At 42.3% G+C, this 15,758-nt stretch overlaps 1 protein-coding gene and 1 long non-coding RNA gene across 7 annotated transcripts; one reads left to right on the top strand and one right to left on the bottom strand.

Annotated features, from left to right (window-relative positions):
* Positions 1–1,078: 1,078 nt before the first annotated feature.
* Positions 1,079–11,755, top strand: LOC124195491 (bromodomain-containing protein DDB_G0280777-like). Of its 6 annotated transcripts, none has more exons than XM_046589959.1 (4): positions 1,079–2,576; positions 7,916–8,248; positions 9,939–10,166; positions 10,357–11,755. In XM_046589959.1, the coding sequence occupies exons 1-4, from the start codon at positions 2,562–2,564 to the stop codon at positions 11,035–11,037; spliced, it is 1,257 nt and encodes a 418-aa protein (XP_046445915.1). In that variant the 5' UTR covers positions 1,079–2,561; the 3' UTR covers positions 11,038–11,755. The 6 variants fall into 6 exon arrangements, with proteins under 6 accessions (XP_046445915.1, XP_046445901.1, XP_046445887.1 ...); XM_046589945.1 differs by having other exon boundaries at positions 10,354–11,755; XM_046589931.1 differs by having other exon boundaries at positions 10,348–11,755.
* Positions 1,719–9,462, bottom strand: LOC124195544. The gene is made up of 2 exons (XR_006875266.1): positions 9,256–9,462; positions 1,719–8,772 (listed from the first exon to the last, which is right to left on the bottom strand). It is a non-coding gene; the product is annotated as an uncharacterized LOC124195544 (long non-coding RNA).
* Positions 11,756–15,758: the final 4,003 nt, after the last annotated feature.

Raw genomic sequence — 15,758 nt, 5'->3', positions numbered from 1 at the left:
CCTGGTGGGCTGGACGGGGGCTGTGAAGAATCTAACAATGCACAGCTCAGATTCAAAGATAAAAAATAACAAAAATATCAAATAGACAATGGGTGTAGATTTATAACGACTTACGACGCCATATAATATTGTTATAGACCTTCTACTAGGTTATCCGTCTTATGATTTATTTGATTTATGGGAGAGAGAGAGAGAGAAAGAGAGGACAAGAGTTCTTGGAATGAGTGTGTGTGTGTGTGCACGGTACGTCACTGTACAATGTGCACCACCTGTACACACCCACCTGTATAACTAGCTGAAATGTATATACCTACAACCGGATGGATGGATGGATGGATATAGAAGTGACAGAGAAAAAAGGGCTTTGGGGCTGATGTCACCTAGCGATGCCCGTTTGTGTGTGTGTACGATTGGAACATTTCTCTGTGCTGTCTATACAGTACGCCTAGTGCTCCTTCCAGGGCTGCATACCTGTCAAGGTACACCCACGATTGATGGGCCATCAGGAGGAGAGCAGAAAGAGACAAAGGGGGACACACAAGCACACGTGATTTTCCCTAATCAGCTTTCCATCAAATCGGCCCTGTTTAGTCGACTTCAGTGGGGGAAGAAGAATAACGAAATAAAAGCGAATGGCATAACTAACCAACCAACACAGGAGCCAAAAACAACAACAACAACAACAAAGACTCTTCAGAATTGTCGAGAGGAATGTCCAAAAGCAGACGACTAATAAAAAAAAAGGGAGAAACCGACAAAATAAAATTTTAACCCAAAAGAGACAAAGAGAAGAAGCTCAAGAGGCCATCGACCGCTGCCAGAATTTTTGATTTCATTATCGGCCCGTTTTTGTTGGTTGTGTCGTCGTCTTCTTAACAACAGGATGAAACGACAACAACAGCAACAACAACATCAACAACTTGAAAACCGGTTACGACGCGGTGTTGTTGAGAGCGCACGAAAGAAAAACAGAAAAATCAAAAAAGAGACTCTCTGCCCGTCAATTGCTGTGGGTCCTCCAACGGCAAGGCCACGCGTGTTTGCCCCGTTGGTTCAACCTTTTGAACGTCAATTTTTTTTCTTCTTCTTCTTCTTTTCTTTTAAAAGATTTTTTTAAAAAATAAAGAGAACCAAGTCGTGTTCTAAAGAAATAAAAACTGTAACAAACCAAAAGAGGAGGAGGAAAAAAAATTCAAATCACACACAATGAAAGGGAGGAATAACCTAATAAAGGGCGCAGGATAAGAGCCAACCCAACTCGAATTTTTTTTATTAAAGAACAAAAAGGAGATGTATAATATACAAGACCGTCATTGTTCCCCCCTTTTTTTTAAATAAAATTCCGGTTATTAAACAACAAAAAAATAATAATAAGAAGAAGGTCTACCAGAAAAAAGCGAGAGTGGATTTTTTGATAATTTATGAAAGGTGGCTGAGCGCTGGGCTAGGAGCAGGTTCAACTACAAAAAAAGTACTACAACAACTCTTTGCGCACCCAGTCTCATTGGAAGACCTTCCCAAGGTCGCCCGTTATATTTCCAGTTGCCGAGGAGATAACACACAGCGCCCAGCAGAATTTCCAACGTCAAACTTTCCGTTGAAATCTCCACGAAATAAAAAAATACCCAAATGTAGAAATTCAAATTTCCCTCTCTTTGGTTTTTTTTTTTGTCTGGAACTATTTAATAATCATTATTTTCTTCTTCTTCTTCTTCTTCTGTGCAGATATGTACACCTGCCTTATAGTATACACGCTGAAACTGCTGGTTGCCCACCTTCTTCTTCTCCCGCCCCTTTTTTTTCTTTTCTTGAGCGGCCGGAGAGAGACTGCTGCTGCTGTTGGCCAGCACAAGTCACAGCACGGCAGCAGCAGCAGCAAGAGCCGAAACGGAGAGTGAAAGTTCACTGACTGAGCTGAGGAAGCCTGGACTTGACTGGCTGGCCGACTGAGCTGAGCTGGGGGCTCGGGCTGCATATACTCGCAAAGAGAGACACGCTCACCAGCTCACTCGCACGCTTAGACGCGATCGCCACACACACTGTGCTGGCCCGGCCACTATCAGAGCAGCGCTCAGTCTTCACGACGAACCAACAACCTAACCAACCGTCCGTCCGTCCTTCTCTCTCCTGTATAAAGTGTCGCCCGTTTATTTTTTAGTTGGAAAATTTTGGTTTTTATTCCGCCCAGCGTCGATCGCCCAGGTGACGAAATTAAAAAAAAACAAACCATTCAAACAAAACAACATCTGTTGCTGCTGCTGTTTGGGTCGTAAAAAGAAAATTTTTATACGAACGGCGGCCAGCGGACACCCGACGCGCTCGGCTGAAAATTGTCCGATTATTTCCATTCGGTGTGACGTGATGTTCTCCAGTGTTACCACGGTGGTTTGATTATCGAAGCGTCGCGTGTTGTTTTGATTATTTCTCTTTTTTTGACATTCTCCAAGAAAAAAGAGAGAAAGGAAAGAAGAAGAAGAAGAATCACACACTTTGTTCGTTGTTCGGTTTGAATTGATTCCTCGCCGGCCCACGTCATTTCAGTTGGTTGAAAAAAGAAGAAGATGGAATCGCTATGGGTAAGTCTATATCATAACCCAAAGATATCCTTATATTAAATAGTATATAAAATCCCCTCTCTTATACGATACAAGAAAAGGGAGAGGTGAGTTTAAGGGGTAAGATGCTAATTGAATAAAGCGGAATGATTTGGTGGGGGAAAAAAATATTCGAATTGTAAGAAGAGAATCCCTGGGCAGCAGGGAGTCTCATGGTCGCATGAGAAATGGTCGTCTACGTGACTAGGTTTATTTTTCTTTCTAACCCCCCTTCTTTTTCTTGGGGAAATCGACAGGTGGATGATTGGGAGTCAACAGGACAAAGAAGCAATTAGGGGGGAGGAAAAATGTTAACTCCAAAATGGGAAGAAAAAAAAGGGAAATTGTATTTTATTTGATATCCATCCCGCGGTCATTGATTCCAACCGGAATTCAACCCACCCTGTTTGGCTTTTTTTTTGGCCTCTCCCCCGCTATAAATAAAATCGTCGGCGTGTATATTACAGGTAACAAAAAAACCAAAGCGATCGAGTTTTTTTTTCCATTAGTCTAATTTAAAAGGCAAATTGAAATGATCGAATCGAGAGTGAATTATCATCGATCGTCACGCCACCCACAAAGAAATCAAGAAAGAAAAAACCCTTTTTTTTCTCTTCTTTATTTAGATTCGATTCACTTTGTTGTGGTGGTGGTGGCTTCCGAGAGGAATATCGATAACCTCAACAACAAGGAAAAGGAAAACCAAAGTATACACACACACAGTCGATCAGTTTTGTTTTTTTTTTCTTTTCTTTTTCTTCAAGGATATTTGACACACGATCCGGTTCTACGGATGATTTATCATTGATCCCTAAAGACACACGGCAAAACTCGTCTGTGTACTTCACCTCTTATATCTATCCCATTCTTTATCATTACACGAGCAATCTATAGAGACAAACGTACATCTATATCTTCTATTTTTATTATGAGATCGGTAGTACACGACGAGAGAGTGTGTGTGACGATTCCTTTCTCTCTCTCTATCTCTCTGTGCCCGTCCATTTCCCTTCACGAGAGACTCCGGGAGCGCTGCTGCCGTGTTCTCTTTTTATTTTCTCGGTTGCCATCTCGTCCCGACATCTCTCTCTCGCATGTGCTATATAATACGATACCAGTATAGAGAAGCACTATAGCCAGCCGAGCATATAATAATAATAATGTTACATAAGTTTTTATAAATATATACGTGTGTGTGTGTGTGTAGAAAGTGCTGGCGATGTCTCGGGAAAGACGAAAAAGAAAAAAACACGGCGCCAAAAAAGAATCGTTCCAAGTTCTTCCTACTCCTCGGAGCCCCTCAAGACAAAAACCAGTTTGTTGTGAACGAAAAAAAAAATATAGGATAATCTCTCTTCTTTCTTTCTCTTCTTCGTTGGAAATTCGGAAGCGAACGCCAAAGTTGTATAACTGTCCAAGTCCAAGCGTTGCGGCTTTTTCTTCTTCTTCTTCTTTTCCCATTTAGCCACAGCGGCAGCAGCGGCACCCGATGGCGATATTCGTAGAACTAAACGCCGGGACCACCGAAAACCAAAATTCGCTAATAATCGTGTAGACTTTTTCTTCTTTTTTTCGGTCGCTTCCCGACTGGATAAAAGAACAAATTTCCATAGGATAACTGTAATCGACTGGCAAACGAGTGTCGTTCTGATTTTTCGCTCATTTCAAACACATGTTTCGCGCCAGTAGAATTCTGAGTTCGAAAAAGAAAAAACCAAAAATGATTTCTTGTTGTCATGGGAAGAGAGAGAGATTGGGGCTCTTCTCTGCATATGTAGAACTCTACTAGAGAGAGAGAGAGAGAGGAGAAACGACGAGTGGGTTTTTTCCGTCTTTTTCTTCTTTATTTTGGCGGTGGAACGAAAGCGCAGCACCTGATTCGTTAACTGGAAAAGGAGAAAGAAACAAGTCGTCGTCGTCTCTCCTCTGTGCTGCCCGGCCCGTTTTGATGGCCCGTTAAAAGAAAAGAAAATAGGAAAATCAACGGGAGAAAAGACACATTTCTTATTAGAGAAAGCACTTAGCTCATAAGTGTCCCTCGAGTTCCGAAACTCTGAAAGAAAAATGTAGTGGCCATCTCTTGACCTAGGCCACAAATTTCAAACTAGAGGTGGGCCCACACATCCATTCTCCAAATTGAATTTTGTGAACCTGTCACTATTGCTTTAACAAGAAAAAAAAACGAATTTATTTCTCATCTCGTAAGGGAAAAAGTCTCATTAAAGGGAAAAACAAAATTGGGAAAAAAGAAAAAGTCGAAAGGTCGTTGAATGGGTAAAAGATGTGCGTGGGGTTTGGGTGGCTATTTTAATGACGTGAGAGAGGCCCCGTTTTTGGCTTGACGGCCTTCACCTGCGCACACCTGCATATTAGCTAGGCAGCTCCTAATGTGCTCAGCGCTGGCGTCTGTGTCTATTAGACAGCACCGTCGACCGGAAAATCTATTGCGGCCTTGGCCATAGGCAGAAAACAATTTCAATTTACACAGGGGGGCAATCTATACACAGCCGTTCGAGTAGTAATTAATAATAAGCCATTAGACGATACTACCTCCTATTCGTCTTCCAGGTAAAAAATTAAAAAGAAAAAATATATTTTTCCATCGCCTGGAAATTTGAAATGAGCGAAAAAGTCTCGGGCTGTTACAACAATGCTGGTGTTATTACCACCCAAATAGCGCAGCAGCGGGCCATTTGAATGATGATGTACGATTGCGTACAAAATGTAGTACACAGGTGATGGTATATACGCTACTGTACATAATATATTCGTGGCGGGCTGGCAGGAGCAGCAGAGTAGACTTTCGACAAGAAAGCTAGCGAAACGATGTGAAGAGACTCGATGGCCTGCCGTGTTTGTTTTTTTTCTTTTTCTTTTCTAAACTAAGTCAATTTTCTCTCTTTTTTTTTCGACATTATTCTTATTTTCCCTGGTAGTTTATTCTTTTAACACTTGGACCGCACAGTTAAAAAAGAGTCATGGCCGCCCCCCTTTTTTTTTCTTCATCTTTTTGGGTGTACAGTACGTCAGTTTGAATTTTTACGAAGAGAAAACGAGCGTCAGATATTTTACAAGTTTAATTATCCCCAACGACGGCCTGAAAGAATCAGCCCGAATCGCCAAACGATATCAAAAATGCAGGAACGAATAACGGGAGTCGGTCCCGTCGACCATCGGCCCATTTACGTATACACGTCCACCCAAAAAATCGCCCACCTAGATCCTCTCTCCTCCTGAGCACTTCGAATGTGTTTGTCGTCTTCGTCGTCCCTTAGGCGATTTCTTTCGCGGTTGGTACCGGCGAATTTCCCCCTCGTCCGTTCCCGATTCAAAAGTCTTTTTTTTTTCTTTTTTGGCGCGACGTGAATTTATTGACGAATTGTGTTTGTCGTCCCCGTTCGCTATAGCACCCAAATGGTAATTGTTGTAGAGCAGCAAAGAAATTTTTGAAACTAAAAATAGTCGTCGCCATCCTGCCGAAAGGGAAGAACGTCGAAATAAGAAGAAAAACAACCCAAAAACAAGGTGAAAGCGATGGCGGCGGCCGTCGCCAGCGCGTAGTTGCCCCAGCGAAATATAAAACACAATGCAAACACACACACACAGGTATATATATATACATACGTATAGACTTATTCGGGGTGAAAGAGAGCTGGCCAAACGGCTGGATTTCTATTGTCACGTTGCCAGCTGGCGCTGAGGCATCGCAAGAGAGCTACAAAAGTGAGCAGAGAGCAGGCGACCCTTTTACTATCGGACCCGTTGTCTCTCTCTGCTAGATATACGTTCCAAGTGCGCAACAAAATCGACCCCAGCCGGCCCAAAAGGGTGAAAGGCATTGATAATGATTGACGACGTCAAAAAAGAGCCACACGACAGCCGGTTTCCCGTTTTTTGAATCATTTCGAAATATTTGAAACAAACAAAAAGTGAGAGGAATTTTTGGTTGTTTTACAAACTTGACAGGGATAGTTGTTCTCGTCCAACCTTTATTTATTTATTTTTTTTTAAAATAAATTCAACGAAATCGAGCGTGACGACATCCGCAATTTATCGTGAAGCGACCCCCGAACGAATAAAATAACGAAATCAATTTTGTTTTTTAAATTCCGCGCCACTTTCGATTTATTTTTTCCTCCCTGGCTTCGCAATAATATTATCCTTAGATATGGTCGAGGAATATTGTCTCAACTCTACACGGAGTCACGTTTCGACATCTCTCGTATATAAACCGTAAAGTCGTGCGCTGCTGTCTATAGGTACACATAAAAATAAAAAAAAAGCTTTACTGTAATATACGCCCTTCGGGGCCCGTTTTTGCAAGGCTCTTAAAGTCGCAAGCCATTGGCACGGATATATAAATTTATGTGTGTATACACAATGAGAGAGAGAGAGAGAAAGAAATAAAAATGTGAGAAGGACACGATGAAACTTGTACTGTTTTTTTTTTTTTTTTTCGGTCGCTTTCGGTTTTTATTTTCAATTTTCTCTTTTTTTTTCTTTTTTCCTCTCTCTTAGCTCTTTTTGTAAATATTGGCCTCTGTTCAAATCGACTCGGGTCGGACCTTTAGGGCCTTGTTGTAACCGAGTAAAAATTTTTCGGTGTTTTACCGACAAAAGTTTCCGATTCCCTGGAACTCTGTTAAACAAAAACAAAACAAAAAGGCGAATTGATGGTGGTCTAAACCGTAAGCCTGGCAAAAATATAAAAGAGAAAAGAAGAAAAATTCGAGGGTGGTAGATTTGATGTGGGGAGCTTTATGAGAGAAATGGTAATGTGCCGTACTGGAAAGGTCCATAAGGTCGCCAGAAGAAAGGAGGTCCTGTCGTTGGCATGATCGATGGTGTTATTCTTATTCACGGACAGTGCTACATGAGGTCCGTATAACCTCCACAATATGTGCAGCAGCACCGTCTCCTCTGTTTCACCTTGGCGCTTTATGGGATGGTTTGTTATTTTGGGTTTTCTCTCGCGGGGGGCTTTTGAGATAGTACCTAAATAATGACGGATGGTAATGAAGACGTCTGGCTTCAGCTGCTCCTCTCAAGGGTACGTAGAGGCGCTAGATGGAGAGAGATAGTGTCTCCTATATCCAGTTATTTACATATTACACTGTAATAGAGAGAACACACACACCATCAGGCAAGCACAGCATCCATAGAGCTTAGCTACTTGTGAAACACTATCTATCTTTCAGATCCTGTTTGCTGGATGTGTGTGTGTACGTTGTCTAGGTATTACGCCATATGCAAAGCATGGATGCTGTCCTTTTGTCTTTGTCATCAGCTCATTAATCGAAAATGTCATTTGACGTTGACAGGGGAGACTCAAATTGATGCTGCCGATCCTGATGATCGTCCTATTGGCTGGCGGGAGCTTGGCTCAGTTCAACCGGTTCCCTCAGGTCCAGCAACCGTTCCAGCAACCGTTCCAGCAGCAGCAGCAGCAGCAATTCAGGATACCACGACAGCAGGCGCCTTTCCAGCAACCCAATCAGAATTTTAACAACGTCCAACGGCCTCTAGCGCCACAGAGACCGTTCCAGCAGGCCAGCAGGCCGTTCCAGGCGATGGCCGACCAAGTCCGGCAGACGAGGCAGCAAACGCTACAAGCCAACGGGCAGCAGCCGTTCAGGCAACCAACAGCACAGCCGGTAAGAAACGAGGAGGTCCCTCTTGGTCATACCATTTTCTCGACTTTGCACTTTGTTTGAAGGGTTTCAAGTTGAAATATTTTCGATACTTACAGACGAAGTAGTGGGGTACAAAACAAAACAAGCCTGATCTGCAGTCGTTCTATCAATGAGTTATTTAAAATGAGCCCTTAGAACTGAGTCAACAAAAACGGCAATAGAGCAAACAGTTCCTGTCAACGGTATAGCTCGGGAATAATCGTACTCCGTAACTATCTAACGATTTATAATTAACGCCACCAAACACTCAAAGAGAAAGAATAGAGAAGAATGTTTCCTACCTTTAAACCTGGGAAATCCACAGCCAGGCATCTTCAAGTGCTCCATCAACAGAAAAGTTGAATGCACCAGGCGACCAGGGCGTCCTCGTGAATACCCCCATACTCACATGGGTGTACACGAGAACATTTAAAGAAAGGGGAAGAAGAGATAGATAACGCGACCGGCATTGGTGGTTTCTTCAATCAAACGGGGATGCTGTTTACCTAAATAAAAATAAAAAATGGGTTACGAAAAAATATTATCAGTAACAACAAGTAAGTGAAAATGAGACAGAGGGTAAACCCTATGATTATAATAAACAGGAGAATTTATAAGGTTTCCATGTAGCATGCTGCATAAGTGCAGTATATTATATCCATGGAATAGAACTCGTGCATTATTAAACTATTTAGCAGGTCACAGGAATAAAAGTAATGAACCCAAGCGATGATACAGAGATTGTGGCTGATGACTAGCACAAACAAGACTTGCATATCTTGTTGATATGATGGCTGGCTAAGGCCTCAAATCTGCACAAAATAAAAGGTTATGTTACGTGCAAGTGCAAACAAACTGCCATTCATTGACAGGTGGCTTACATGATAAATGGTAGTCAGGAACTAACATTTCACAAATTTGAAACAGGTTTAACTCTTTTCTCTTTAAGCTTCCATAATTATTCAATTTGTATTCTTAGTTTTATTTACCTGCCAAACAGCATGGAATTTGCATTGAGTGATTCTATAAAGAAACGCGACCAGAGTTGTCACGACGAACACATTTTTGTAATTTTATTTGTTCTGCTATTTTTCGTGCAGCTACATTAAGAAAGTTATCGTTCAATTTTCTTTGTAATCTTAAAAACTTCGTCTTTTTATAAACTTGTAGAAAGCAAAAAGAAAGCAGACGACACTTTTCACTTTCCTTCGACTGTTCGACATCGATAATTTGAGTCATCTTTAAGAAATCGATATAAAACTAAAACTAAATCCAAACAGCAAAAATAATAAAAGTGTTTTTCGCACCCGTGCTCGACATCCGCTGAATGGATCGGGATTATTTTACTATCTAATAGTTCGTCTCAACAAGTTACATCACTGAACCCTCCCCCCCCCCCCACTTGCGCAGTCAAGATGAAAGTAAAAATTGTAACGATTTCCGCGGATAATTACTTTTAGACCCTCTTTGTTTCTCTGTTTAAGTCAATCGTTTGGATGAAAATGGAAATATTTTAGAATTTTGATTCATCTCAACTGGACGTTAACTTAGGTTCTTTTTTTATTAAGTACCTGCTGTCGATTTTCCAGCAACGGGACGATTGATTATCCCTCCATTAATTGAAAGTTTTTCGTTTTTTGGTTTTCTTTCTTTTGAAAAATAATGGCAGCAGCAAGTAACCCAGCAGCCGTTCCGCCAGCAACAGCCAACTTTCGCCCAGCAATTCAGGCAGCCGTTCCAGCAGGCGACCCAACCGGTCCGTCAACAATTTCCTGTCCAGCAGCCACAGACAGCACGCCCAGCCCCAGTTCAGCAACAACAACAGCCACCGTTTAGGCAACCAGCTCCGAATCAGCAAGGATTCCGCCCACCGAATCAGAGACCCCAAGCCCAGCCACAAGTATGAAATCATATGTGATTAGCTTTTAATAACTATCAATCCGAGCTCCTTTTTTAGGGGAAAAATCGGGTCTACGCGTAGATTCCGCTCAGACTCGGCTCAAACTTTCTTGATCCACCAATTATTTAAAGATTTCATTGAACATGATTTGAATGAATCCGAATTTAATTGGCGTATTTTGATGCAGCAGCAGCAGACGTTTAGACAACCGCAGCAATTGGCGCAACAACCTGCGCGTCAGCCTCAACAGCTTTTCCAGCAACCGCAAGCCCAGCAGCAACCAAGACCAGTCCAGCAATTCGCGCAGCCTCCGCCAGCAGCTCAGCCCCAGCAGCAAACGTTTGCACCGCAACAGCCACAACAACAACCACCGCAACAACAACAACAGTTTAATCCGCCAGTGACTCAAGTGCCTCGTCCAGCGCCATTTGTGCCTCAAGAGCCACAAGTTCCCCGTCCGGTCGTTCCATTTCAAGAGCCTCAACAGTTGCAGAATTTGCAACAACAACAGCCGGTACAACAACAGCCACCAGTTCAACCAGAACAGCAGCAGCAGCAGCAGCCACAGCCACAACCAGAACAACCTACAACTACAACTACAACTCCGGCGCCGTTCATCACGCCGGCACCGGTCACACCGCCGACAACGACGCCGCCGCCAATTCCGGTCGCCGCCAGTTCTTCATCCGGAGACCCGTCAGTTCCGGTCTTCCGAGGTGGAATGACGACAACGCGGCAGCCCAGCGGGCCGGTACCTGCTTCGCCGCTGATGGACAACAATGCCGGCGTCAACAACGCCGGAATTCTGCCACTGCAGACGGACACGAACGATCAGAACCTGCTCTTCCCGAAATATCCGCCGTTCGCGTAAACACCAACAAGTCTGAGCTATGCAAAAAAAGCAATTCAACGCGTGCCTGTACAAACGAAATTAAAGCAAAAAAAGAAAACTCTTTCCAGACATTTGTGCGCTGCCTAAATATTTCCGCGTTATCTGCCCATTCTTTCCTTAATTTTATTAATCGAACTGTTTGTGTAATTTTTGATTTTAGTAATTTCTTATTTCGTTTTGTCATCGAAAATTTTGGATAATTTGCATTTTCACTTTTTTTTTCTTCTTCTTCTCTTTAAATGACTATTATTTACTCCAGTCCGCATTTATTACAATTTACTATGTCTAGAATATAAGATACACACACCCAAACCGGCCGCCGGAACTGCTGGGATTCGGAATTGAACCTGATTGTCACAAATTGATTTGATTAAAATCTTTTGATTCGATTGACATACCCAACAGCGATTTGGGATGGATTTGTAATCGAATCACAAAGATGATGATGTACGAGCTAGGATCGTCTATAGTACGAAGAATAGATTTAAGTTAATTGACCCCGATTTGTGAGGAACCGTACGGCCGGTTTCCGGTTCTGTTCCCAAATGTTTTTTTTTTTTTTTTTTTTTTTTTTTTCATTAATTCGATTATTATTCGCGACCCAAACAAAATAACACAAAAAAGTGATTGAAATTTTCAATTTTTTTGTTGTAATTGTCATTTTCGCTGTGTACTACAAAATGTCATCTCATTTAAATGGTATATACTATTTTTATTTGTGTTCTTCGAGGTCATCATCATCTGCGACATGTGTCGTAATCATTGGCTAAAACAAAGGCGATCGATCGGGATAGTTTGAGATACCTAATTGGACACGTCCAGAAATGGACGTCGCAATTAAAACCGAACCCGACACTCGTCCTCCTCCCGACATGTACAGACGCTGACACAAGTCCATTGTCGGCCTTTGAGAGTCCATCAAAGGCATTCGTGTAAAACAGTGGATGTTGTCCAAAGGTCACAGAGTCTGCGTGCAGTCAAATAAAGTCTACGTCAAAGTGAAGTGATGCGCAAGTGTGGCGATTTATCGCACTGCGGCGGTGCTTTTATGTCCAACAATTTCGCAACAAAAGAGGCACTTTTCGACCCAGTTTTTTTGGCTCCTGTCTATTCGTCAGTTGCCCCCCCGCAAATCGTGCTGCCGAGCGCAATAAAACGATCGGCAGTAATCGTAAAGAAAAAGAAGAAGAGCATAAACCCACCCGCGAGTGCTCGCAACAACATCTAGCGGGCGACTAATATTATACCGGGAGCGATTTAACGGCCACTCTCTTCTTGGAAGGAAGCCTTCGGGAGTGCTGCTGTGTTGTATAACACACACAAACAAGTATCTGCTGCTGTTTGGACCCGGATTTTGGATGCCTTTTGGAAACTGTTTCGTTCGTATTTGTTTTTTTTTTTTATTTTGATTTTGTTTCTTTCCGTTTCCTTCTGGTCCGTCGCTTATTTCTCCGTGACGGAAACACAAAACACATCCGCGGCGTTGCTGCTCAGTGTGCCGGGTGTATAGACGATGGAGGCAAAAAAAGAATCTTTCAAGTCGTGAAAGAAAAACGAACGCTGCTGGCCGGTTTGATGATGAAGAATAGCAAAAAAAAAAGGAAAATTGAAATGTTTGTTTATTCCCATGACTGCTATTTTGCTACTGCAACATTTCCAACGCTATTACTTGGAATCAACAGCCACCCAAAAAAATATACAGAAACCCGCCCTGGCTTATATTTGATGTTTGTTTTGGCCGAAATTCAGAATTATATACGTATGTACCACATGTATATAAATATAGCCGGGCAGTGCGCGGTATTTGATTGAATTGGTTCGTTTCCTTATTTTAATAATGCGATCATTTTTTTTAAAACATTTTGTATCGTATGACGTTATCTTATGTGTATAGTATATATATACAGTATATTGTATTATCAAATAATATTGTCATTTTCTATTCTTTGATTTTGGATTAAATGATTTTTACTATGACCTATATCTTTCCCTCAATCTGTCACGCCTTTCGGGTCAATATACAGAGAACGATACGCATTCTTCTAATTTAGAAAAATTGTATTTTATTTAATTTTTTTTCCAAACAGCCATGCAAAACTGGAATACGGTCGGTCCAGTTGATTGTGTAGATTTTTCTTTTTCTTCCTTTGGTCAGCCGATCAATCAACCTACTTTCAGATTGAGTCGTCGTCGCGAGGAGATTAAAGAGAAACTTGTTGGACTGTGTTTCGTATTATTAACAAGGAACTACTCAACAAACGGGGAGGTGAGAGAGCCAAATTCGGACACGTCTAATCGAATAATCAAGTTGGCGCAATCGCAGATGTAAAACATTTTTCTCCTCCGTCGCCATCCGCGTGATTATGGAGAGAGAAAACAGACCCGCAAGTTGTACAGCACAGCACAGGACACGATTATTCGGCCCATGTAGAGATACTTATCGCCGCCTCACGGTCGTTATTATATGGCGGACACACGCGAAATATTTCACGCAAACCAAAAGAAAAATAAATAAAAGCGGGGAAGAAAGAAAGAAATGATGTCAGCATTTTGTTAGACTGTACACAGCGCGGCTCGAGCGTGTATAATAAGGGATCAAACCCGTCACCTAGCGCACCTAATATTGCTGATCCCACCGTATCTATCCTCGAGATTATATCACGTCGGTCTATAGAGAAAGTTGCGTCATTTTATTTTTTTTTTCACGCTCGGTGCATGACGGTGATGTTACGATTGAATGGCAAACGTCAAAACTAACGGAATAATTTTTCATTTTTTTGCGGAAAGGAAAACAAAATAACAGTTTGTTATCATTAAGAAGAAAAAAAACTGACCGCGGGAATTACAAATAGAAACAAAAATATTGTGCGCTGTTTGGAGGTATAATATAGCAGACGGCCGAATAGATGACCTCATCGTCTAGGTGGTAATTGATGTAACTTCTTTTTTCTTTTTTTAAAAGGATCCTTGCGGTCGTATACACGTAACGCTTTCGTAACAAGGATGAAATAGGGAGGACTCTCTTAGTGTGTGCTTTCTCCCTTACACATTCATCTAGACACATATAACACACAATGTGTGTGTTTCTCTTCTCACCGAGTTTGATATATCTTTTTGGCAGACTTCTTCTTTTTGTTTCCTTTCTTTCTCTCGCCAGTGACACGGTAAACACACAAATCATCGGCGTTAGAAAATTCCCCGCCGGCTACCTCGACCCTTTTTCTCTTCTTTTTTAAAAGTTGTACCGCTACCAAACAGCAGATGGTGGTGGTGTAGTAATCGGCTCATTATAAAAACGAAACGGCGAAACACGATCGTTTGAAAGTGAAAAACAAAAAAGGGGAAATCCCCTACGTTGACCAAAAGGGTAAATTCCCTAGGACAAAAATAATCATTGTAAATGAGATAACAGTGAAAAGTAAGTTTTTCTTTTCTTCCCCCCATCCAGGATGTTTTGGTTGGGAACCGGATCAGGATCTGCTTGAGGCCGGCCGGACCGGTCCCTAACCAGTCGCTTAGTTATCTGGTTGCGCGTGTATATAGCTAGGAGCTAGGTCGATGAAAGATGAAACTGTGAAGGACGTCAATAAATGTACGTCTGACGTGAAAGTATAACAATACCGAGCAAACGAACGTATAGAGGATATGTGTACGTTCGATCCCGACCGCCAACCGTTTCCAGAGAAAAAGATAAAAATATCTATTACGTCTAAACACACACAGAGCAGAGAAACGCACGCACAGCAGTCTAGGCTGCTGCTGCTGCTGGCTGCCATGCCGGATGTCGAGGAATGCGTTCCCATGTCTCCCCTGCTGCTGTGGTTTAATTAAGAATACAAGGAGAGAAATATCAGAATGTAACGCAACATCCCGTCAAGTCCCCAGCAATTCTTTTTTTAAAACCCGTTCTCAGAATGAAAGAAAATTATCAGCGACGGTCGATGACGCAATGCAGTAGAAATGAATTTGTTTCGCGGAAGAAAAAAGGGGAATTAACACGTTCCGAGGACGTAGGAAATAATTATACCGGGAGGAGAAGAAGAAGAAGAAGAAGTCGGTCGTGTTGACTGTGATTCTTTTTCTTTCGGCACACACACAGGCGACAACGCAATCATCGCCGCAGGGGGGGGGGGAACCTCTTGCCTATAGTGTATAGTAGAGTGATACCGAGAATTCCACTCGCCTTGGCTAGACTCGATTGTCGACATGACCGTGCAATTCAGACATTGGTGAAAGAGATGGTGTCATTAGAGCCATTGCAACCCGCGATGTGTATACACGGTGAGAAAGAAGAAGGGGGTCTCCCCCCCTATTGACGCAATGAAAGAAAGACTGGTGTGTCGTGTCCATTGTCGTCAATGCGATTGCACCGCCATTCTCCCGAAATACACAAACGAATTAGATTCGTAATTTCAAGTGCGTCATGACACACTCCGGCAGCAGGTCGGCGGCTCCGTTTAAACTGCAATTTGTGGACTCTCTGATGACGTCAAAAAAGAAAAAAAAAATGAACGGAAGTGAAAGGGGAAAAATCCCCAAAACAATAGTCTCAGCAGCAGCAGCACAGGATAACCCATTTTTGCCAAGTATAAATAGTCAAAACCGAAAATGATTTTCATTTATCGAGGTCGGGTTCAAAGTTGTACCCGGACGCCCACGCCTGCAGCGGTACCGGTATACCGGTACTACTATAATGGGTT

This window comes from Daphnia pulex, chromosome 1 (assembly GCF_021134715.1).
Source record: "Daphnia pulex isolate KAP4 chromosome 1, ASM2113471v1".
Classification (NCBI taxonomy): domain Eukaryota; kingdom Metazoa; phylum Arthropoda; class Branchiopoda; order Diplostraca; family Daphniidae; genus Daphnia; species Daphnia pulex.
This window is presented reverse-complemented; position numbering and strand designations above follow the sequence as displayed.

Bases quoted from the DNA above. Each gene is read 5' to 3' on its own strand.
- LOC124195491 (XM_046589924.1), top strand. The intron at 8,249-9,935 runs GTAAGAAACGAG...AAATAATGGCAG, and splicing joins GGCAACCAACAGCACAGCCG to CAGCAAGTAACCCAGCAGCC. The intron at 10,167-10,347 runs GTATGAAATCAT...TGGCGTATTTTG, and splicing joins GACCCCAAGCCCAGCCACAA to ATGCAGCAGCAGCAGACGTT.